This window comes from Aulonocara stuartgranti (assembly GCF_965226115.1).
Source record: "Aulonocara stuartgranti genome assembly, chromosome: 3".
In the NCBI taxonomy this organism is placed as follows: domain Eukaryota; kingdom Metazoa; phylum Chordata; class Actinopteri; order Cichliformes; family Cichlidae; genus Aulonocara; species Aulonocara stuartgranti.
Window position 1 is genome coordinate 79784468 of NC_138941.1, and position 24829 is coordinate 79809296.

General features: G+C 45.1%; 2 protein-coding genes across 2 annotated transcripts; both read right to left on the reverse strand.

Annotated features, from left to right (window-relative positions):
• Positions 1 to 16176: 16176 nt before the first annotated feature.
• Positions 16177 to 18546, reverse strand: LOC309702928 (uncharacterized protein). Its single transcript, XM_082527578.1, has one exon. The coding sequence runs from the start codon at positions 17655 to 17657 to the stop codon at positions 16515 to 16517; it is 1143 nt and encodes a 380-aa protein (XP_082383704.1). The 5' UTR covers positions 17658 to 18546; the 3' UTR covers positions 16177 to 16514.
• Positions 18547 to 18736: 190 nt separating this feature from the next.
• Positions 18737 to 24829, reverse strand: LOC309702929 (chymotrypsin-like protease CTRL-1). Its single transcript, XM_082527579.1, has 6 exons — positions 22267 to 24829; positions 21706 to 21726; positions 21253 to 21457; positions 20094 to 20350; positions 19891 to 20009; positions 18737 to 19430 (listed from the first exon to the last, which is right to left on the reverse strand). Exons 1-6 carry the CDS (start codon positions 22322 to 22324, stop codon positions 18954 to 18956), a joined length of 1137 nt encoding a protein of 378 aa, XP_082383705.1. The 5' UTR covers positions 22325 to 24829; the 3' UTR covers positions 18737 to 18953.

Here is a 24829-nt window from a genome sequence, read left to right on the forward strand (position 1 = left end):
CTGGGAGCTCCGCTCATGCTGATTGGAAATCAGGTAAAGACTATTCAGCAACACAACACACGTACCTTAGCAGCCAGACATAAGAGACATGTTTTGGTAAAAAGAGGGACCCAGGGTATACATGCATATGACCCCCGGTTAAACTGTCCGACTAGGATAGACTCCATAGGAGTGCCCAGGGGAGTTCCAAACGAGTATAAGCTGGCAGACCCACTAGCTTCAGGGTTTGAAAGTATATTCCTTTGGATAACGCCTAATAAGAATGATGACCGCATTAACTACGTTCATTACAACTTGCTGAGACTCTCTAGCCTTACCAGGGACGCAATGGAACAACAATACTGCCCCAGATGGCTCAGTAACCCGAGCTCTGGAGGGCCGGAAAATTTGTCTAAAACCATGCATGAGCACTCAGGTATTGAAAACCCGCTGGCATCGTGGATGACATCCGTGTTTGGACAATGGAAAGGTGTGGCTATATCAGTGATGTGCTCATTGGCTGTATTTTTGGGAATATTGGTCATCGCTGGTTGTTGTATCATTCCTTGTGTCAGAGGATTGTTGGTAAAGATAGTGGCGAAGGTTACGAACCCTGGCTGGGTTGAGGGCATCTACCAGATGAACCTGGAACCCATAGAGTGGGGCAGGGAGTGATACAATAGGAAGTATGGTGACATTCCTGTTGGAATGTCAAAAGAGGGAATGTTGAGATTCAGAGATTCTTTTATTGATACCATATAATTTGCCTTATGAAGAATGTATTAATAACATGTTTTACAGTACATATAATCTAGGAATAGGCCTGAGCAGAGGCCCCAAGGTTTCCAGCTTCTTGTTGCAAACCTGTTGCATTTTATTCTACTTGGTAACAGATGAGCAGAGTCAATAATTAGCCTCAGAGACCCTGAGGGCTTAAGATTATTACCTTGTATGGAAGGTGTTATAGAAAAGAGAAGTTCTATGTCTGCTTATAGCTATTAAAAGATGTACAAGATGTACGAGTAACTGTGACTAATGTCTGGAACATATTTTAATCTGTCATTGACGCCATGGGGGGGCGTGTACCCCACTGCTTTATAAGTATTCACAACATGTATTTTGGTCAGAAGACATATGTTGATGTTTTCTCCTGTGACAATAAAACTCATCGTTTGATTGCACTTTTCCAGAGCCTCCGTAGTTTGTCGTCTGGTCTAAAGTTGATCGATCTCGCAGCACTTACAATATAAAGCACCTTGAGGCGACTGCTGTTTTGATTTGGTGCTATATAAGTAACATTGAATTGAAATTATTTTTTCTTTTTTATTTATTTGCTAGTTTACATGAGCCAGCGTGTCTCAGGGAAACAATATTTAGACCTTTGTTATTTGAAGCCAAGCCTCGCTTATTATTTAGTTATTATTCTCCCTCTCTTAACCACGCTCTCTTACAGTATCCTCACCATTTACCCATCTTACCACGAGGTAAGCATGATTCTTTATCTGGACCAATAAGAGTGTGTGACAGTGTGCAGGTTACAGATGGTGAACACTGATTTTCACTCATTTGGATTCATTAACATGCATCAAGGAAAGAACAAAACAGGTTGGAGCACATTTTATAAATCTGACAATAATTTTCATGTTGCAGTTATTTCCCAAATTTCCCACGTGTGGGACTAATAAAGGTTAAAGGTTATCTTATTTGCTGCAGCCCGATGTCCCCAGCAGGTCCCCGAGGTCCTCTGATCAGGGCTTACTTGCTGTAAAACAGACTAAGATGAGAACTAATGGTGACAGAGCTTTTGCCACTGTGGCCCCGACACTGTGGACTCTCTCCCTGAGATATTAAGAACTGCGGACTCGGTTGTTGTTTTTGAAAAAACAACTCAAAACTCACCTTTTTAAACTGTTTTTGGTTCAATTTCTGCCTGTTTTATATTGTCTGTTTTACCCTTTATTATTTGTTATCTCATGTGCAGCACTTTGTGATTCTGTCTAGAAAGGTGCTACATAAATACAAGTTATTTATTATTTATTTGTTTGTTGTTTTTGTTGCACACATTAAAACATGTCTTTGTACATAGGAGTAAATGATGCCCAAGGAGTCTTCTCATATCTGCCACAAGATTTTATGACTCCACTTACATTAGAAAAATAATGGAAGTGAGGAGAGGTAAGTAACGGGAAAAGGTAAGCGACCCATGTTGTAGGTGACGTCAGACACCGGAGATTTGGCGGGAAAAAAAAGCGAATGGTAGCGTAGAATTTAACAAAGTTTCTTTAAGCTTCAGTATTGCCAAATAAACTAACCAACTGTCATATAACTAACAACATCTGTGCTATCATCTCTAACACCCTGGAGGACAACGAGGAGAGTTTAGACGCTCTCCAAGATTACATCGACCGGTGCTTCGAAGATTTAGTAATGAAGAAGGCCCAGAGCGCGTCTTCCCCGGCCAAAGCTGAGACGCCGTCATCTAAAAGATACCGCCCGGCAGACTCCCCCGGAACAACATCGCCTGCCGGCAAAGATATCGTCGACATCCTGGAGTCAATCGATAAGCAATTGTCCAGTTTTGATGCGAGGCTGTCCCTGGTGGAGATCTTACACCGGGAATTTAAATCTCTGAAAGAATCCCTGGAGTTCAGCCAGCAGCAGGTGGAAACACTTTCTGTGGAAAACGCCACGCTACGGGACTCGGTCAAATCTCTGACCGAAAATGTGACCCAATTAAACATAGAAAATAAAAAAATAAAAGAGACCGTTATAGATTTACAAGCCCGTAGCATGAGAGATAATCTGGTGTTTTCTGGTATTCCAGAGTCTGCCGGAGAGGACCCGGAAACGACCGTGAGAAGCTTCATTAAAATCCACCTGAAGCTGCCGGAGGACACGGTGAAAAACATAGGGTTCGATAGAGTGCATCGCATAGGGGCTCCGAAGACAGGAAGCGGGAGACCACGTCCTATTGTAGCCAAATTCGGCCACTTCAAGCAAATTCAAATTCAAATTCAAATTTTTATTTGTCACGTACACAGTCATACACAGTACGATATGTAGTGAAATGCTTGGACAACTGCTCGTGACCTAAAGAAAACAAAAAAGGAAAAGGCTATGAATAAGATAGGAAATAAATATGAAAAATTAAAAAGGGTAAATTTAACTATGAAGGAATAAAATATAAATTAAGGTTAAAAATGAAATAACTGTACAACACACTGGGAAAGAATAAGATAAAATATATAAATTAAATTGAAAATAAAATAACTGTACAACAAAATACACAATATAGAACTATATAAGAATGTCTGAACAAAATACACAAGAAGTATAAATAAATATATACACAATAACAACAGCAGTGATTTAAGTGATGAAGTGAAAACAATGTCCAGAAAGTCCAGTGTGTGTGTAAGAACTGTATGTGTGGGTCAGTACTGTGTGGTGGTGTGATTGAGAGACCGTATCGCCTGCGGGAAGAAGCTCCTCCTCAGTCTCTCTGTGTTGGTCTTCAGGGAGTGGAATCGCTTTCCTGACCTCAACAGAGAGAACAGTCTGTTGTTGGGATGGCTGAGGTCCTTCACCATCTTCCTGGCCTTGGTCCAGCACCGCCTGCTGTAGATTGAGTGCAGGTCAGGGAGCTCGGAGCGGATGGTGCGCTCAGCTGACCGCACAACCCTCTGTAGAGCTCGTCTGTCCTGCATGGTGCTGTTCCCGAACCAGGTTAAGATGTTTCCCGTCAGGATGCTCTCTATGGTGCACGAGTAAAAGTTCCTGAGCACCTTGGAGGGCAGTTGGAAGTCTCTCAAGCGTCTGAGGTGGTAGAGACGCTGTCGGGCCTTTTTCACCACGGTGTTGATGTGACAGGACCATGACAGGTCCTGCGTGATGTGAACTCCGAGGTATTTGAAGCTGTCCACTCTCTCCACTGGGCACTCGTTGATGACGGGGGTCTGGTAGTTCCTCTCCTGCTTAGTGCTGAAGTCCACTATCAGCTCCTTTGTCTTACTGACGTTTAGAAGGAGGTTGTTCCTCTTGCACCAGTTCTCCAGATTCCTAATCTCCTTCAGGTAGGCCGTCTCGTTGTTATCAGAGATCAGGCCCACCACGACGGTGTCGTCAGCAAACTTGATGATGGTGGTGGAGCTGGTAGTGGCCACGCAGTCATATGTGTACAAAGAGTACAGCAGGGGGCTCAGAACACACCCCTGGGGGGCTCCAGTGCTGAGAGTGGTGGAGGCTGAGACATGTCCGCCCATCCTTACTGCCTGTGGTCTGCCAGTTAGGAAGTTGGAGATCCACTGACACATAGATGAGCTGAGTCCCAGATGCTCCAGCTTGATGGTGAGTGTGGAGGGAATTATGGTGTTAAATGCAGAGCTGTAGTCTATGAAGAGCATTTTAACATAATTCCCCCTTCTAGTGTCCAAGTGAGTGAGTGATGTGTGGAGGAGATGAGAGATGGCATCGTCTGTGGAACGATTTGGACGGTAAGCGAACTGTAGTGGGTCCAGTGTGTCTGGTAGTGAAGAAATGATGAAGTCTCTGACCAGGCGTTCAAAGCACTTCATCACTACTGAGGTGAGGGCTACAGGGCGATAGTCATTGAGAGAAGCAGGGTGGGGTTTCTTCGGGACAGGAACAATGATGGACTCTTTGAAGCATGTGGGGATCACCGACTGAGATAAAGAGATGTTGAATATCTCAGTGAACACAGGAGCTAGCTGGTATGCGCAGTCTCTTAGGATACGACCTGGGATGCCGTCTGGTCCTGCTGCTTTCCTGGTGTTCACTCTCTTGAAGGCTCTCCTTACTTCATGCTCGGAGATGACGAGCACGTTTCCGGTGCTGGCAGTATAGGGTTAGGGTTACGTCAGACACATCTGCAGGGTGTGACGCGCAAAAAGACGTAAACACAGCGCGGACCGCACGCATCAGGATCGCTAAGCTCCGACAGCGTGTCCGTCTGCGGGCCGTCGGGTGAGAAAGCCGAGAAAGACAAAGCTGATTCTGATGCGTCGGCTCTGTGTTTACGTCTTTGTGTGGAGTCCGTGTACCTGCTCTCATCTGCTGTTTGGTTGTTGTTGAAATGGTTTTGTGAGCTTTAATCTGAGAATCTGGCGTTTCTGGCAAAACACAGTTAGATTTAAAAGTCGATTCAGGATTTAACCCTTTAAGACCTACCATAGAACCAAGTCCGCCAGAGCTTACATTATATTTTTACATGCTGTGGAGCCATTTTTTGGAGCATTTCAAGTTGCTATACATCAATACAACCATTATAGCCCAAACTTTAATAATATGTCTGCATTAGGTGCATAGTAATTACATAAATTGCAAAAAAGTGCAATAAACTACAAAAAAATTGAAAATCGTTTTTGTTTTTTTAACATATATTTCTAGTTAGAGAAATTTAAGAGGCTTATCCCTCAAAACTGTAAATACAAAAAAGTTGCACAAACTAGTTTCCCACCACAGGAAATTTATTTTAAGTGTCTTCACAGTTTTATTTTTGAAATACACCAATTTTTATATACTGCAGGAAAAACGGAAATAAATATTATAGTGCAAATTTGCAAAATAACAGCATGTGCATCAAAATAAACTATTTCCAGCAGTGCAATATGAGTCCTCAGCATCCCAGAAACGACACAGAAAGTCATGAAGTCAAGGATAACTTATAAGCTCTTGAGGCCACGATGGTAAAAAAACTACATTTGACGTCACAAATGACGTCACTTCCGGTTTCGGGCAGGTCATGCGGTCATGTGATAGTTCGCGCTGATGGACGTAGGAAGTTTTACAAACAGCTGATCGGATCGGCGAAGCGTGTTTCTGGAATATCATGTTTTTGTTGCTGCAAGTGATTTTTATGCAGCTTTTGCAAAGCTATATGTGGAAGGAAACTGTGACCTAGGACAAGCTGATGGCATAAGATGTAAGTACAACTCCTCCAGTTTCATATGCAAAAAAAATGATTGCGCTAGCTTATGTGGTTGCAGAGCTACCGGGATTTAAAAATAGTTACGCAAAACAGAGCGTGCCCGCTCCGACCGGCTGTAAAGGGTTAATGAATTGATATCGCTTTGTTCAAGCTACTCACCTCCCACTTCCACCTGCACTTTCAACTGGACCACGGCCAATCAGAGAGGTCCCGCCCCTGACTATCTCTGATTGGTTTAGTCCACGATAGGGGCAAAATGTGTGTCTGTTGTTGACCACAGGGAAGGTTGCAGAGTTTGTTTGTTTTTTTGCTACCCGAACAGTTGGTCGCACAGGTGCAACCAAATATTTTTTTTAGTCGCACCACTGAAAAATTTGGTCGCATTTGAGACCAAATTGGTCGCACTCTAGAGGCCTGAGTCAATGAATGCTGTCGGTGTTTACTGAAAGAAAACTGTGGTACAGAGACGACTCTTTATAATATTTCTAGTGATACTCAGAAGCTCTCATCAAGTCCCGATTTAATTCGATTTATGCTGTTATCAGTGTTTGAATGATAGCATGGCTGTGGTGTCACATCAATGTATGCGCTCGGTGTTTGCTGATATCAAACTGTAGCATTAGGACCACTGAGTTAACCTTGTAGTGATACTCACTCCTTTTTATTTAGACCTGGTTTGATTCTGGGATAGTTGAGTATTTGTATATAATCCCTGCAGCTGTCAGACTCTATAGCAGGGGTCACAGCCTTTATTAAAACAGAGTTAGATAAAACTGAACAGTTTGGTTCATCTTTAGTTACATGGTTCTATCTTGATAAGCTGTCTTATCACAGATTAATTTTTCAAAAATATTAATGATTTAAGCAAGGAAAGGGCTACATGTCAACACACAACTCTTTATTTCTATTAATGTCTCACTTCATTCCTACCTGATTGACATGTTTAGGAATTATGAGTGATTGGCTCACTGTAGTTGTGAAAGTTGCTACCAATCAAATTATGATATGTTAAAGTTAAAACAAAACACAACTGTTTTAGATATTATCTAATATACATTTTGTAATTATCCTTATAATTACAAAATGTTTTATGTAAGATTCATGTTTTGTGATTTAAATCTGACATCACAAAAGTATTTTGGAATTTGAATAATGTATTTTGTAACTGCAGTACTCATAATACTGATTTTGAACAATTTTGTCCAGGTTCCTTGTCACCGCGGACTCCTTCAGGACCATCGCGTTCAGTTACAGAGTCGGTGTGTCAGATCACCCCCCAGGCAGCGACGTCCATCTGGGACTGTCTAGTGGACGACTTCATGGCTGTGCCTTCACCTGGAGACTGGCGCTCCATCACAGAGGGACTCCAGGAGCGCTGGAACTTTCCTCTGTGCTGTGCAGCTCTGGATGGGAAGCACGTCCACACAAAGGCACCCCATATATCATATAGGAGACACACACATTGATATACACTAAATATTTATTTCATTTCTTTTTTGTGGTGCCCAAATTGATGCACCTGCTTGATTTTGTTTAAACAATTATTGCACACTTTCTGTAAATCCAGTGAACTTCTTTTCACTTCTCAAATATCACTGTGTGTGTCTCCTGTATGATATTTAACTGACATTTTTTTATTGTAACAACCAACAATTTATACAGGAAAATAATGTCTATTAACAAGGTTGCCCAAACTTCTGCATCCCACTGTATCAGTATATTTTGTCATTAGTATAATATGAAATAAATTCTACATGTGTCAAGTTGTGTGCCAACATTTGCTGTGTAGTAGAACTGAGACATTAGTCATTATAAACATTTATTTGAAATAATATTAAAATTCTCAAACAGAAAAACATTAAACATAAATATATAAAATATAAGAATTTACAGAGAGACAGGAATAAAAAGGACCAGCTGCTCTCCAGAGCAGGAACAAGGCTGAGGAGGAAATGCTCCATTGGAGACTGGTGTGGCCTCTTCAGGGACTCCAGGATGGCCAGCTCCACCACCGATGGACCGTCCTGGGACCCGTCCCTCATCTGCCTCGGAGCCGTCCTCCCCTGTGGGCCTGTAAAACAGCACAAAACACAAAGACATGAGAAGGCTGCTACTAGATTTTAATTTCAACATCGAAAAAAAACAGGATATAATCAGATTGGTTGTAGATATTTAGTAAAGGTGATCACAGGCAATCCCACCGACTAAAAATGTATCAGTGCTTGCTGTACATATCTGTGGGTGCAGCAGCAGGAGCTCAGGGACTGGGGAGCCAGGAGAAGCAACAGGGGATGCTCTGCTGCAGAACCAGTTGGTTCTATCAATACAGTATTAAATGTTAACATGTTTTAAACAATAATCATAGAAAAAGTATATACAGTGGTCCCTCATTTATTGCAGGGGTTCTCAGAATAACTAGCCCCTGGTCACGCACTTTCTACACTGTTTTCGCCATGAACATTAGTCACAGTTCTCACAACTGATTCTCAAAGTGCAAACCTTTGTAGATAACAAATCATAAAAGTATTATTATGCTGCGTTTTGTCTTCATCTGCCCGCCACTTTTGTGCACCTTTTCCCCTCCCGGTGCAGGTGTGTATTTCCAAATGAAGGTCCTAGTTATGGGTGTTTTTGTGCTGTTTTTTCTATTGGACGTGATGGTTATCAAAACCAAACATGATAAATTTGGCAAGCGCAGGAGATTTGTCAATCAGGCTGCAGAATGCAATGATGTACGGTGCAATAAAAAAATCAGTGAAAAAGCAAAGCAGTGACAGACAGTGTTGAGTAAGTTACTTTTAAAAAGTAATCAATTACTAATTACTTAGTCAATATTGTATTTAAAATACTTATCTAATTACTGTGTCAGAAAAGTAACTTAATTACTCAATAAGTAATTTAACTAAATACTTTATAAATTCCATATAAACCTTGAGTGGACAAACAATAGAAATTCTTTAAATAATAAATATTTTTTAAAGACGGAGACTACAGTACGCAGCGGTAGCATCTCTTCCACAGCCTGCAATCATTCTTTAAGCTCACCTTCAGGTGCTTTCTGTGCTGCTGAAGTAAAACCAGGTTTTGCTGCTTAGCAGGAGCTGCCGCGGTGTTATGGATGATGAACAAGGATCGCTCAGAAGTGTTCGTCTATGCTCCGTGTCAGGCGCTTCAGTAGATTACTATTAACAGCGGCCGATAGTTTTTACATATTACTGTAATGTTCTTGTCTGCTTGTTTCAGAAGAGTGAAGAGACGGGAATATGTCCATGTCATGAAACAGCCACTCGCTTCAGCCGAGTCAGACAGCTTCTGCTTTAGAATACGACTGTGCAGCAAACTGGCGTGAAATGACGCGCAGCTGCACTACAGCCATGTTAAAGAGCAGAGTTTACTTCTACGTTTAGAAGATAAATTAATGAAATTAAATAATGATATTCAGCAAGTTTAATTACTTTACAATGTAACGCAAGTACATTGTAAGTAACTGTGATTAAAATACCTAAAAATGAACAGTAATCAGTTACTCTACTTTTTCAGTGGAAAAGTAATTTAATTAGAGCGTTACTTTGTTCTGTGTCTGGTAAGTAAGTTACACCCAACACTGGTGACGGATGAGCGGGACCACTGTGTGCTGTTTAGTAATAAACAAAATATATTCCTAAATGACAACATGCCTAAAAGCAGAACAGTATTTGTACGTCAGTGGGAAAATAGCGGTGGCTTGCTAGCTTTTGTGCGGCTTCCTAGTGTAACCCCGGTAACTTCTGACCCCACTTCCGCCAGTCCCTTTATTGTGGCGGGAATGAACCCTGTATAAGTTCCGGGTCAATCAGCTGCATGTCCCTGCGCCTGCTGTTGTCCCTGGGGTTGGCGTACTTGTCAGACAAATTTTACACTACAGACCAGTTGACAGCGTGCAGTAACCCGGCCGATTTATTCATCTTTACACCACCTCACAATCGACTCAACGGTGAGTTGTTTGTTTTGTCACAATTAATGAAAATGCGGAGCCGCGATCGCACATCCTAAAACGCCGGAAAGCTAATGCTAGGCTAGCGACAGCAAGTGCAATTACTAGCTTTATTTATTGAATATTGTTGTTTTTGTTTATTCCATTATGGCCGAATGTTGACTTAACGTATCTAGAGTTGAACGAGTGATTAGATTTTTGTAGTTTTGTCCGTTTTGGATGTTTTTTGTTACTTTTCTGATGAAATGTCTAAACGGCCTATGAGATTTTGCATTGAGTTAAATTCCATTGAGCTTATTGAATCTGTTGCGCAACACCTGTGGTTAAATGAGTTTTGTAAATATATTTGATTAAGTTTGGATAATGTTTATTAGCTTTATTGCTGATATACTTTGATGGGAGCCATGAGAATGTTTTTCTATAATAGTGCTGTACTGCCAGATTGTGTTGCACATTCACATTATTGACATTGTTAAATAAATGGATGAATATATCGTTGCATTCTCAGCTGCTCATGTGTCTGACTGTTGTGAACCAATCACAGATCAGTTCAGTGTTCTGACAGTGTGTGCTTGCACGCACAATTATTGTGTTGTTTTTACCTGCTCATCCATGTGCAGCCTTTTGTCATGGTTGGCTGTGTGGCAGGCAAGCAGAAGTGGTGGACCCAAAATTGCCGGACTCTTGGAGACGGGAATAAACTGAAAACTAGTGATGGCCCGCTTGAAGCTGGCGCTCCGGAGCGTGTGTCGAAAAAAACAACACACTGGTTCAGAAGCACTGTGTCGAGGCTTGCTTCGTTTGGCAAAAGTCACGTGACCAGTGACGTCCGAAGCTTCATTACGCACGTAACTGCTTCGGTACCTGATTCAAACGGATATAAGGAAGTGAATCATCCACGGGATTCGTGGAGTGTGCTGATGGTGACAGATAGCGACGAGGTGATCATTCCACTGACAGATATGGAGCCAGCGAGGAAGAGAGGATGTTCTGGCGTGTGGGAATATTTTGAGTTGATTTTGCTCAATTCATTTTATCTGCCGAAGTGAAAAACTTGAAATATCCAAAATCATGTTTTCATAATGGAAATATCATTACAGCATATGACTTTAGGAACACTTCCATGTGAATTAAAGCTAATGAAGACTACAACAATGTATTTGACACTATACGTACATTACATTGCTACAGTTCAGAAAATCATTTTGTTTATTGTCAGATTTTGGTGCGTCGTCGGGTCCGCGCTGTGTTTGCCTCTTTTTTTCCCGCTGGCTTCTGCAGCTGCAGGTTTCATAACTCTCTGTTTACATCTCTAATTAAGTCTCACATGTGTCAGCTTTCTTTTAATAGATACGAAATTATGGATATATACTGTTAAATGATCAGAATTGTAATATTTCTGACTGAGGCAAAACTTTCCAGATTCCAATCAAATTGAATCGGATCCTGTATCGAATCAAAATGATTCTACAAATCAGTGACGATGCAGCCGTACTCAGCTTCCTAAGCATTTTCCCTTTCCAGTTCACAATCAATCCCACCCCTAGGTCAAAAATATGTATAGGACAATTGGCCTAATCTAATATTTTGTATGAACCTGTCCAGCTGTCCAGTGATTAAACGACAAGTAGATGGAGGCAGGACTCCACAGCAGGGGCATACTCATATGTATATTATATATATTGCTCACTTATTGTATTTACCAACATCAAGGAGTTATGAGCAGAGAAAGGCCACCATAGTGCATGTTTAAATAGGGAAAGTTTATTGATCAAAATGTATTACGCAAATACGCATTACATTTTTTCAGCCCCCCAATCGAGTAAACAAAACCAATTACATGTTCAAAGCAACGGAACGGTGGCCCAATATCAGAGAGAACTCCACTCTTGAGTGAGCAGTGATGATTGAGCAGTCCGTTTTATTTTGCAGATTCAAGCTGCTCTTCTAAATATTCGCCACCAGATGTCACCAGAGAGGACTGTGTTGAAAAGCTTCGAGTAATGAACCGTTTTTCAATACAAGCTTCGGAAAGCTTCATTTGGCCATCACTACTGAAAACGCAGCTTTATTGCTGGAGGAATGATTCACACAACTCTAAACCGAGGTGCTGGAGGCCAGGACATTACAAACACACAGCAAGTCGAGGGTACAACGCGACACTGAGAAACACAGGGCTTAAATACACAGACGGCAGTAATCAAGGGATGAGAGACAGGAGGGGAACACACCTGGGAGAAATCACAGCTGACGAGACAGGGGAAACATAAACTCAGCACACTCACATACGACACAGACCTTCACAATAAAACAGGAAACTCAGACACAGGGAACCAGACGTTGAACTAAACAGACTCACAAACAGACGGGGGGCCACCATAGACAGACGGATATACAGACTCAGACGCAGACCGAATATAAGACGTAGAACTCAAACAATAATAATCATCATGATAATAAACTGGAAAATGATACTAATGAACTTAAAGCGCTGGACCGACCCAGGACCATGACACCTTTCTCTCTGTGCTCATCTGACCCACTGTCACCTCCTCCTGTCTCCTGCCCAAGCTCTGCACGTCCTGTCTCCACCTTCACTCTCCTCTGCACCTCCTGTCTCCTGCCCAAGCTCTGCACCTCCTGTCTCCACCTTCACTCTCCTCTGCACCTCCTGTCTCCACCTTCACTCTCCTCTGCACCTCCTGTCACCACCTTCACTCTCCTCTGCACCTCCTCCGTCACCACCTTCACTCTCCTCTGCACCTCCTGTCTCCACCTTCACTCTCCTCTGCACCTCCTGTCACCACCTTCACTCTCCTCTGCACCTCCTCCGTCACCACCTTCACTCTCCTCTGCACCTCCTGTCACCACCTTCACTCTCCTCTGCACCTCCTCCGCCACCACCTTCACTCTCCTCTGCACCTCCTGTCACCACCTTCACTCTCCTCTGCACCTCCTCCGTCACCACCTTCACTCTCCTCTGCACCTCCTGTCACCACCTTCGCTCTCCTCTGCACCTCCTCCGTCACCACCTTCACTCTCCTCTGCACCTCCTGTCACCACCTTCACTCTCCTCTGCACCTCCTCCGCCACCACCTTCACTCTCCTCTGCACCTCCTCTGTCACCACCTTCGCTCTCCTCTGCACCTCCTGTCACCACCTTCACTCTCCTCTGTACCTCCTCTGTCACCACCTTCACTCTCCTCTGTACCTCCTCTGTCACCACCTTCACTCTCCTCTGCACCTCCTGTCACCACCTTCACTCTCCTCTGCACCTCCTCCGTCTCCACCTTCACTCTCCTCTGCACCTCCTGTCACCACCTTCACTCTCCTCTGTACCTCCTCTGTCACCACCTTCACTCTCCTCTGCACCTCCTCTGTCTCCACCTTCACTCTCCTCTGCACCTCCTGTCACCACCTTCACTCTCCTCTGCACCTCCTCTGTCGCCACCTTCACTCTCCTCTGCACCTCCTCTGTCGCCACCTTCACTCTCCTCTGCACCTCCTCTGTCGCCACCTTCACTCTCCTCTGCACCTCCTGTCACCACCTTCACTCTCCTCTGCACCTCCTCTGTCACCACCTTCGCTCTCCTCTGCACCTCCTCTGTCACCACCTTCGCTCTCCTCTGCACCTCCTCTGTCACCACCTTCACTCTCCTCTGTACCTCCTCTGTCACCACCTTCACTCTCCTCTGCACCTCCTGTCACCACCTTCACTCTCCTCTGCACCTCCTCTGTCACCACCTTCACTCTCCTCTGTACCTCCTCTGTCACCACCTTCACTCTCCTCTGCACCTCCTCCGCCACCACCTTCACTCTCCTCTGTACCTCCTCTGTCACCACCTTCACTCTCCTCTGTACCTCCTCTGTCACCACCTTCACTCTCCTCTGTACCTCCTCTGTCACCACCTTCACTCTCCTCTGCACCTCCTCCGCCACCACCTTCACTCTCCTCTGTACCTCCTCCGCCACCACCTTCACTCTCCTCTGTACCTCCTGTCACCACCTTCACTCTCCTCTGCACCTCCTCCGTCTCCACCTTCACTCTCCTCTGCACCTCCTGTCACCACCTTCACTCTCCTCTGTACCTCCTCTGTCACCACCTTCACTCTCCTCTGCACCTCCTCCGTCTCCACCTTCACTCTCCTCTGCACCTCCTGTCACCACCTTCACTCTCCTCTGCACCTCCTCCGCCACCACCTTCACTCTCCTCTGCACCTCCTCTGTCACCACCTTCACTCTCCTCTGTACCTCCTCTGTCACCACCTTCACTCTCCTCTGTACCTCCTCCGTCTCCACCTTCACTCTCCTCTGCACCTCCTGTCACCACCTTCACTCTCCTCTGTACCTCCTCTGTCACCACCTTCACTCTCCTCTGTACCTCCTCTGTCTCCACCTTCACTCTCCTCTGCACCTCCTGTCACCACCTTCACTCTGCTCTGCACCTCCTGTCACCACCTTCACTCTGCTCTGCACCTCCTGTCACCACCTTCACTCTGCTCTGCACCTCCTGTCACCACCTTCACTCTCCTCTGCACCTCCTCCGTCTCCACCTTCACTCTCCTCTGCACCTCTGTCACCACCTTCACTCTCCTCTGCACCTCCTCTGTCACCACCTTCACTCTCCTCTGCACCTCCTCCGTCTCCACCTTCACTCTCCTCTGCACCTCTGTCACCACCTTCACTCTCCTCTGCACCTCCTCTGTCACCACCTTCACTCTCCTCTGCACCTCCTGTCTCCTGCCCAAGCTCTGCACCTCCTGTCTCCACCTTCACTCTCCTCTGCACCTCCTGTCACCACCTTCACTCTCCTCTGCACCTCCTCCGTCTCCACCTTCACTCTCCTCTGCACCTCTGTCACCACCTTCACTCTCCTCTGCACCTCCTCTGTCACCACCTTCACTCTCCTCTGCACCTCCTCCGTCTCCACCTTCACTCTCCTCTGCACCTCTGTCACCACCTTCACTCTCCTCTGCACCTCCTCTGTCACCACCTTCACTCTCCTCTGCACCTCCTGTCTCCTGCCCAAGCTCTGCACCTCCTGTCTCCACCTTCACTCTCCTCTGCACCTCCTCTTTTGCCTCCTCTCTCCTCCTCTCTGCTTCCTTGTTTCCCTCTTCGATCAGCTGCTCTGCAAACCTCTTGTACCTGGTATAAAAGCTCAGTTCCTGTCTAACTGTTTGACAGGTGTGATAGTCACATGGTTTTGGAGAATGCATGTTCCCTCGGTGCGCAAAAGCAGAGTAGTGACAGAATTGATGCACATTATTGATATTTGAAGCACGTGTACCTGCACATTAACACACGGGTACTGTGGGATATATTTTTAAAGCGCTCGTGCTCTCGTCCACTCCCCGCAAAAAAATAGCAGCTGTGCGGCGTCTGTGGCGTCGGTGCTCTCATCGCCTGCGATGGAGTAAACATCAAAAGCACAGCTTTATCAGACAGGTGCAGTTTAATGTTGGCCGACGAGTCTTCAGTGCGTCGCACGACTGGATTTCTGGACACGCTGACGTTGTTGAAGTCCTGCACTTTTTCCACATTATTTCGGTGACTTTAACGAGGCCGTGTTTTATGAGGTCTCCATCTGAAAAAGGCTCGCCATGTCTTGTGATGAGTTGGGCGACCTCGTAGCGGCTATCGGAGCCTTTTCCTGGACCTTTTGAGCATGAAATAAATACTGTTGCTGTGACCCTGCAGGAGAGCTACCCTTTGCTTTCTGCTCTGGCTCAGCACCAGTGTCGGATGCACAGGCCTGATGTTTGGTTTCATGATGACGTCGTACATTATCCTCTTTCATAACTGCCACAGTCTCAGTGCAGATCAAACAGACACACTTGAATTCTTTGAAGAAATATTCACTCTCCCACCGTGTCTGAAATTTTCTGCACTCACCATCTACCTTTCGCTTCTTTGGTTTTGACCTGTTTAGTAACTTGGGGTAAATTTCTTCTGTGATTGTCCTTTTTGGTGGAGCAACTGCCTTGATCACCAGTAGCTCCCCCTGGTGTTAAAACTAAGAAGTGCAATACAATCAAGCAAAAGTTGAAGTGCGGGCCATATGTTATTCTATTTATAAAATTACTTGCGGGCCAATTAAAAATGGACCGCGGGCCGCAGTTGGCCCACGGGCCAGAGTTTGGACCCCCCTGGTTTAAAGGATTAAATTCAGCGTCTCTGCCGTTCTCTTTACCACTACACTCTCTGTCTCGCCAGTGTCTTATTCTAAGTGGGCGAGGAACGAGACATGTTCACTTACCTGTGTGTGAGAGAACTCCCTCAGTGTCCGTGTAGCACTGGTGTAGCACAAGTAGTGGCCTTGTTAGACCTGCTAGTGCTACTTCCTGCCTTCTTTGCATGTGGTATAGGCAGTGTAGTTACCTTTAACCACAGTCTGAGGACAGATGGGAAATATACAAAAAATTCCACCACAAAAGAAGATTTCAAAGGTTTTTCAAAGGAAACATTTATTTGTACAAAAGTATCACTTAAGAACATAACTGCATGCCTCTGTTTAGTTTGGATTTCATGGTTTAAACATATAAGGAAGTAATAGTAACACAAGTCTGAGTTCACTGTCTGTTTTCAAATGCATTTCAGAAGCAGGAAAAGTCCTTATGTCTCCCTCCTGTCCCGCATCCTCAGGCCGCTCACCCCGACTTCCTTGGGTGTGTCTGCAGAGATTCGACCCTCCCCCTCCACGTTTGCTGACATTAAAATATTGCCTTCTATATCCTCCTCTGCTTCCTCCTCTGGATTTGAACTGCCATCACAGCTGAACTGCAGGCTCTCTGCCTCCATCACTGGGTCATCTTCATCAGCTTCCTCCTCTTCTTCCACTTCTGTGTCCTCCTCCTCCATCTGATCTTCCTTGTCCTCTTGCCCATCCTCGTAAGTGTCCTCTTTAGGGTAGTGGAAGACATCCTTGTGCTCGCTGAAGCTGACTTGCTTCTTCCTGCTATTGTTACACTGCAGCTCTTTCTTCACCTCCAAACCAACTCTTGTTGTCGTTCTTTCAGGACCTGGCTGGGATGATGGAGGACGGAGCAAGTGCCTTTTCTCTGCCTCCTCCTCACCATCCTCTTCCTCATCTATGTCTTCCTCTACTCCCATAGCTTCTTCTATTCCCTCCTCTTCTTCCTCTTCATCCTCATCATCTTTTGCTTCTGTGTCCTCCTCATCTTCTTCCTCTTCCTCTCGCACTATGGAAAGTTTCCTTGCCATGACCTCTTCCTCCTCTTGCTCCATCCTCTCTGCTAGGGCCCCAGCGGTGGGCTGTGTGGGGGGTTCCTCTAGTTTAACCGTCTTAAACCCACGTCTGAGGCAGGGTTCATCATACTCTGGGTAGGTCTCCTCTGGGTAACCTTCCCAGTCTGCACCGTATGGGACCTCCTCGGCCTCCATCTCTGGGGAGGCTCCCTCCAATCTGCTCTCTTGAATAGGCTGTGTGATCTGTCTCAGCTGCCTGAGTAATTTCTCCTCCTTTTTTGACGTGGTGGTTTTACTCCTCCTTCGTCTACCACTCCCAGAACTATTGTTCCTCCTGGACACAATCCTCTCCATCATCTCTTCAGGTTGGAGAAGTCTCTCCTGCAGCCTGGCAAGCTCATTAGCAATGATTGTGTTCGTCCTGGTTCCCACGGTTACTGCAGAGTTCTTCCCTGGTTTATTAGCCTTCCCCCTACAGGTCAGCTTATGTATGATGTAAAGGATGTAAAGAAGGATCCCAAAGCCATATAAGGGTATCACTTGAGTCATCAGGTTGTACTTTTTGCCTCGTCTTGTTTTTTATTTTTTTATTTATTTTATTTTTTTATTTTCAGTTGTTACAGACGGGACAGACATGAGTGAGGGATAGGAAAGGGAGAGAGAAAGAGGAAGGAAAAGAACAACAGAAGGGGAGAGGGACAGTGAGAAAGGGGGAGAAAAAAAATCTCCTGGATCACCTGTTGAGAGGAGAAGAATAGAAAACAAGCAAAAAAAACAAAGCAACATACTAGACACAACACCATCGCATTAATCTAGCTAAGTGTAAACAGCAGTAAATACTAAATATTCAATGTTGTTGTGCAGCAAGCAGGACAGACAGCGCACAATGTGCTTCGAAGTAGCAGCCAAGAGAGGTGTGATTTAAGTCTACGAGCAGTGAACACCCGTGTGCACACCTGTGTGGATCAGCGCGCTTGTATTCAAAAGGTTTCCCCATGTAATGGTCTGCAAGAGGATGTAGAGAGCCATAGCCCCGCCCCCAGGGCATGAAGCAGGCATGGAGGAGATCCAGGCCCCAGACATCCAGAGGCCCCAGAGTGCGAGAGCCCAAGGAGGACCACCGGAGGGGCATCGGTGCCACCTTCATGGGAAGGGCTGAGGATCCCCAGACGAGGCGTCACCCAGTAGCCACCGAGCAGAAGCTAGAGGGGGCTGCACCGGCGTGTCCGCTGGCTCTGCCGGCAGCCAGCTGTGCCAGAGTGAACCAAACCGCAGGCCCAGAGGCCGGAGGCCCGAGGGCCCCCCGCACCCCGGAGGAGGCCTGACCGAGCAACAGGCGCCAGGCCCCGCCAGGTAGCCACCGGGAGTGAGCCGGTACATACCTGAGCGCCCAGCCCCGGACACCAAGAACCACCAATGCACCGACCCCTGAGGGCATCAGTCACCGGCAGGGAGTGTGGTGAGGGGAGACAGGCCTTGGAGGGCCTGGGAGTTCCCAGAGAGGTGGAGTCTAAGACCCGACCTGACATATACACACAGACACAAAGGATTTCAAAAGATTTTAATAGGTTAGTTTAAGATTTTGAGCAAACAACAGAAATAAGTGTGTGATAACAACATCTCACTGCTCAGAATTATGTAAGAAGGCTTCATTTCATAATGACAGTAAAGCAAATACAGACAGATGTGTAGAGAAAATAATCACATAAAAATAATAACTGTGCTAATAAGAAAACCCTCCTGATGTCCATAAATACGGTGGAATCAAAGGTTCCTAAAGTTATAAAGTAACATGTCAGGTAAAGTTCTTCATGTTTGTACTTGAACTTGAGTAAATGTGTTGATCTAGTTTCCAACAGTTGCAGCAAACACATGGAGCAACACAACGAGAACACACAGTGAGGTGAAGTGAGTGAAGTGGATCAGGTTTTCACCACTGCAAAACACACCCACACATGTCGGGGAAGTGGGAGGAGCGGTGGGAGGAGCGGTGGGAGGAGCAGTGGGAGCAGCGGTGGGAGGGGAGGTGGGAGGGGAAGTGGGAGGAGTGGTGGGAGGAGCGGTGGGAGGAGCGGTGGGAGGGGAAGTGGGAGGAGCAGTGGGAGGAGTGGTGGGAGGAGGAGAGGTTTGTAATGAACTGTCTGGGGAGGGGAAGGTAACAAAGCCTGGTGGTGTCCCTGTAACTGTGTCGCTGATCCATTGCTGGTACTGGGACACAGGAGTGTAGGTTGTAGGAGTTACAGAGCATCCAAGCACAATGAGAAGTCCACTCTGCAGCCAGACGGATCCACTCTGAGTCATCAGTGGTGCCCCAAAACTAGTCTGTGGAAAGACAGTGATGAAAGTTATCAGGACAGATGTGTAACTGTTAGAGGTCGACCTTTGTCACCCACTAAAGTTTGAACTTTGTTGGTAGTTTTGTTACAAACTGCTTAAATAAATTAAGTAGTAAATAAATTGATCGTCCCAGTATAACACAGTCAGTAACACTTCATGGATATCAGTCTGTCCACTTAGGAAACATGAACCACTGTGAATCCACTTCAGCTGCTTTGGTGCAATGAAAGTGACGATTCCACAGACAGAAAGTTTCAGGCAGCTCGTTTAAAGGAATCAGTTTCATCAAATAAATTAGAGGCTTTAGAAAAAACAACCTTTGATAAACATGAATATGAATATTTATGGTCAATTACAGCAAAACAAGTAAACCAAAGTGTGACTAAAGGTGAGATTATCTCAGTGACTGTCAACAACAGATTATAAGAAATAAACTTGTGCTCACCAAACATGAATCTATCCTTCCAGTACAGATGATGCTGTCTGGGACCCGTGGATTGCTGGCTTTGCACTCACTGTTTCCCACTATTGGTACGTTTGCCTCCTGCAGGTTATTGCTGATTACTAGTTGGAGAGAATTTAAACATCAGGCTGTTCTAAAGACTCCAACACAATGCTGTAAAATACAATAAATATTTTATGATTTACCAAAGAAATTAAAGCCGATGGTCCAGCTGCTGGTCTCATTGTTGAAGGTGCTGTTTTGTGAGGCTAAGCAGATCGGCCGAATGTAGTCTGTGAAATTGACAGGAGCCGACAGCTTCAGAAGACAAATGTCGTTCTCACGAGTCGACGAGTTGAAGCCAGGATGGCAGGTGATGTTTACCACTGTGCGATTCACTTCATTTGGGTTTGGACCTGAGCGGCTGTTGCGGCCCAGATAGACCACCCTGCTACTGAAATCCCTTCACACACAACAGATATTTTTATTGTGCCTCATGCTGATCATCAGCACAGGGCAAAGCAGTCGATGCCACGAGTTTCCTTTGTTGTGTGTGTGTTTCTGTGTGTGTGCGTGCACAGGTGGTTGAACCTGCTGGCTCGTTACATGAATAAGTAATTAACACTGATGGTCAGATTCATCCACAGCACTGAGTGCGTTCATGTTTCAGGTGCTGCATGGAGATCTAGTGTTTGAGAAGAGGAGCGAGCTCAACAAGCATCAGCAAACACACAAACTGTGCGTGTGCAGTTTGTGTCTCTGTGGGTGAGTGTACAGCTGGAGTATTCACCAGGAAGACACAAAATATTATCAGACATCAAAGTCAACTTCTGCTGATCCTGAAGGTCTCTTTGAATGCCAGCATTACAGAGTGCAGGGTGTGGATATCAGCCACAGAGCTCATGTAACATCTGTTTACATGTTGTTGAACTGAGCAGTGAGGTCAGCTGATCACAGCTGCACACAAACAAAACACATGACTGTGACTTTTCCTCACTTTTCTCTCCAGTCTCAGTTTCCCAGCATGTGTTCATTAACGAGCCTCACAGAGGTGTGTAGTTGTTTGTAATAGCAGCAGCTTTATGCTAAGCTAACCATCTTCTGTCATCAGTGGACAGAAAAATCAATGCTTCTCAAATACAAGGACATCTATGAAATGACTTTATAGTTTAGATTAAACTAATGTGGCGTCTGGTTTGATTGTTGTGCAGACAACTTTGCAGTTCAGCACTTTGGGCAGCAGCTGCTGTTTTTAAATGTTAGAAGAAGTGAGGAAATATTAAAAATATCTCTAGTGCACATGAATGCTACACTTCACCTTCATCATCATATTCAACAAAGTGTAAACTGGCAGCACTGACTCACAGTGACATGGTGGATGCAGCTGTCAGCACCCACTGGTCGTTGATCAGAGACCCTCCAAACCCAAAACTGGTAGGCAGAACTAGAAATCCAGCATTAATGAATGAAGGCCCTCCATCAACTCTTATATGAGCGAACCAGGGCCAACTTCCTGCTGCAGCGTCACCAACTCCTGTGAAGCTGCTGTTCACAGCCCTGCTGCCACATGCTGACAAAGCAGAGAGAGCACAGCTAAACATTAAAACCACTGAGAGAGAAAACACTGATCAACGCTCTGCTGGGAGATCCTGAGCTCTGACATTCATGTGGAAGTTACTCTAACATCAGACTGTGCTTTACATGTGATCCACAGACGTCCCTCCTCTGTGTCAGAACAAAAATCATTTCAGTTTTCTATGTGCTCATTGCTGTCCAGCTGACAGAAGGAAGACGGGTTAAATGTCTTTGGATGCTTACCGGGCTGCTGTGAGTCACAACCTGAAAATGAGAAAACACAGACAAACCTGTGAAAGTGAGCAGTGATGGTTTTCTTCAACTCGAAGAACCGATCACACTAAACACAACACTTTAATGCTGACTGCAGTTACAACCTTGATGAAGGTCAGAGTCGCCTGTGTCGTTACTCTGGCATCAAAGCTCTGGCATCGGTGTTCCTCACCAAATACATGTTCTCAGTTTACTCAAACATCAGTAACTGTAATATAAAGTTACTCTCTGCTGAATATCATCAACTGTTAGAAATCCAACACAACAAAGTAAACTAACGAACGCAACAACACGTCTGTAAAAGAAGCTGTTGATATCAAATAAAGAGTGAAGACGTCCGGTGACTGTGACTTCATTACATTATCATATTAAATACGATGCTGAATGACATTAATGCTAAATGGACTCCTTCCTTGTATCCAGCAGCAACATTTCGTTTAGAAACATTCGTACCTGTAATTAATCTCGTTCTTCTTCCAGCCCTGATAAAACCTCAGCAATGAGAGGAAGGAAATTCAAACAGTTTCTCACCTTTGCAGAAGAAAATGATCAGCACAGTGACGCAGCACACAAACTGCTGCAGAGCCATGGTTAACTGCAGCTGTTTCAGCTCACCTTAGACTTTAAATATGTCAGATGTATGTTCAGCTCCACCTGTTTCCAGAAGTCATCAGGGCCCCACCAAAGAATCGGTCAGACTCGTTGGTCTTTGTGCTGTTTGGACTGCAGTTAAGCTCGAGGCACTGAAAGTTGGAGCAGGTTTTTCAATCACAGCAACAGTCAGCTGGTGCTGCTTTATGCTGTAAGGTAGACCCTACAGTAGCAGGTAAAGTCTGCAGACTGCAATCAGCCCTGATCAGTTTGTTACTGCCGTCATGTTTTTGGGATTTGTTACGCACACTTTGGGGCAAACATGACACTTTGTAGGTTACAAATAATCCTGTTAAATTAACACCACAGGAGAGAGAGGGGGGGCAGTGTGTGTACATGGGTCTTTATGTCTTTGTGTGGGTCACTAGTGGGTGGGTGGATCAGGGGCTGGCTGGCCCTTGGCCCCAGTGGGACATGGTCACCTCTCCCCTCTGGACACTTCAGCCCCTCCCTGGGATGCGGGGGCTGGATTGTCCCCGGGGTCTCCCTCCATCTCCTGCTGGGTATCCGTCCCAGGTGTCGTATCTTTGTTTTGGTTTTCGGTCTCTTACGGGTGCAGCAGCTGGCGACACATTTTATTTGTTTCTATCAGAAAGCCCTGAGACAGGTTTCCTTTTTGTTTTTGCTCTGCAATGTCTGCGCTCTCTGTTCATACTAAATCATTTAAAGAACATTTTAACGTCGCACTCAACAACAAACAAAAAGTCTCTTCAACGGCTAAACTGCTTTATATTTCTTCACGCCAATATACGAGCCACCAGTAGGAGTGACGGGGCTGCGAGTTTGAGACTCTAGAAAGTGCTACTCAAAGCAGGAAGGTGCTCAAAAAGCCATATTTAGTTTACTGTAATGTCATCAAATGTCAGTTTTGTACCAAGACAGAGTAGAAAGCACTGACCACGGCACTCTTTTCATGGAAGTTCAACACTGACCCAAACACTGCCAGCACCCAGCATCACACACCAAAGGACACACTGAGCAGGTCCACCAGAGCTCCCACAGCTTTGCTCTCATGGGGTTTGTGCTGGTTTTGAAGCAAAACACAAAGTGTGACGAGGAGACGTCCAGGTTACTCAACAACAGCCACTTCTAGAGGGAGGTAGGCAGAGTTTGTGGACACACAGGTCTTTTTAAAGGAAAACAGCCACGATTAAGCTAGAGATTAATAATATTTTTCAAAGTGGACTGTCAGGGTAACATAACAGATGGATGAGCTTACAGATGACCGTGTTGCTTTGGTATTTAGTTTGTTACCAAGCTAATATGCAAATGAACGACTCTTCGCATGTGCTGCCAAACACACCTGTGACAAACATCTGGAGTATCTGGTTCTGCACGTATAGTGAGATGTTCTGGCATCCTTTTAATGAATTCTCTGAAGTCTTAAACAGATGACGCATGCTTCTCATCTGGGAGGTTCAGAGAGGCTTTGGAGCCCTGAGTTTTGTTCAGGTTTTGAGGAGACGGTGGTGGAGGGAGGACAGTGGGGAGGACACGTCATCTCGGGAAAATCTCCAACCACAGGCTCATGCTGTTCAGCATTAACTTTATTTACACGCACAGTTGTTGTTCTAACACACAGCTGCAGCTCTCCAGCTACCAGCTCCACATAGCAACAACATGACAGGACCCAATTCAGTCTTTGTGACCTGCAGGTGCGTTTGCCTACCCTGCAGCCGCACCGTCGACCACGCCTCGCCACAGATACACTGCTAATTTTCTGGGGTTTTTGTAGGGACTTTCTTTGTTATGAGTGTATTTCAGCAAATAGAGACCTTGGATTATTTTTGTCATCGAATGACGGCCTGTTCCGGCCCATCGGTGGGGTCCTACACGAGTGACGACAAGGAGTTAGGAGGAACAATGTGTCAATGCTCCTTTGTTAACAACTGGACAATAAAGCCCCACCCCCAAAAATCAGGCCTCTAATAAATCGTCCATAAAGTTGTATTTTAATACAAACTTATAACACATGGCATCAAATATAATTACTATATACAGAGACAAGTTTGAAGGATAATAAATCCAGGCAATACAAGCTCGCCTCACATGTTATGTGTGACTGTAAATAAAGTGAGAAACTCTGATTGAGAGGTGGAATTGTTTCATTTGAGGTGATATTCTAACAATTTCATGGTCTGAGAATATAGTCTCCCTTTGGAAAAGGATAAAAACAAAAATGAAAAATTACTCTTCTGCTGAGACAGACAGAGAGACGTGTTTGAAATTGGTTCTTTCTCCTTTTTAGATTAATTCCTAAAGTTTACAGCACAGCCGACTTAGAGTCAGAACAAATTCAATGAGAAACCAGGTAAACTGAGCCATGCTGTTTTAAATTCCTAACCATAACCCAACTGTAACTCTGACCCTAAAACAAAAATTTTGAGTTTCAAAATGTCCCCATGAGGGCTGTTGGTCCCCACAGAGACATGTAAACATGTAC

What these genes read in the sequence shown, in the direction of transcription:
- LOC309702928 (XM_082527578.1), bottom strand. Translation starts at nt 17,657, where the DNA reads ATGACTCAAGTGATACCCTTATATGGCTTTGGGATCCTTCTTTACATC.
- LOC309702929 (XM_082527579.1), bottom strand. Translation starts at nt 22,324, where the DNA reads ATGGCTCTGCAGCAGTTTGTGTGCTGCGTCACTGTGCTGATCATTTTC. An exon ending in GCTGCATCCACCATGTCACT is followed by an intron (nt 20,351 to 21,252) that starts GTGAGTCAGTGC and finishes TTGTGTGTGAAG; the next exon opens with GGATTTCAGTAGCAGGGTGG. An exon ending in CATCGGCTTTAATTTCTTTG is followed by an intron (nt 20,010 to 20,093) that starts GTAAATCATAAA and finishes CTCTCCAACTAG; the next exon opens with TAATCAGCAATAACCTGCAG.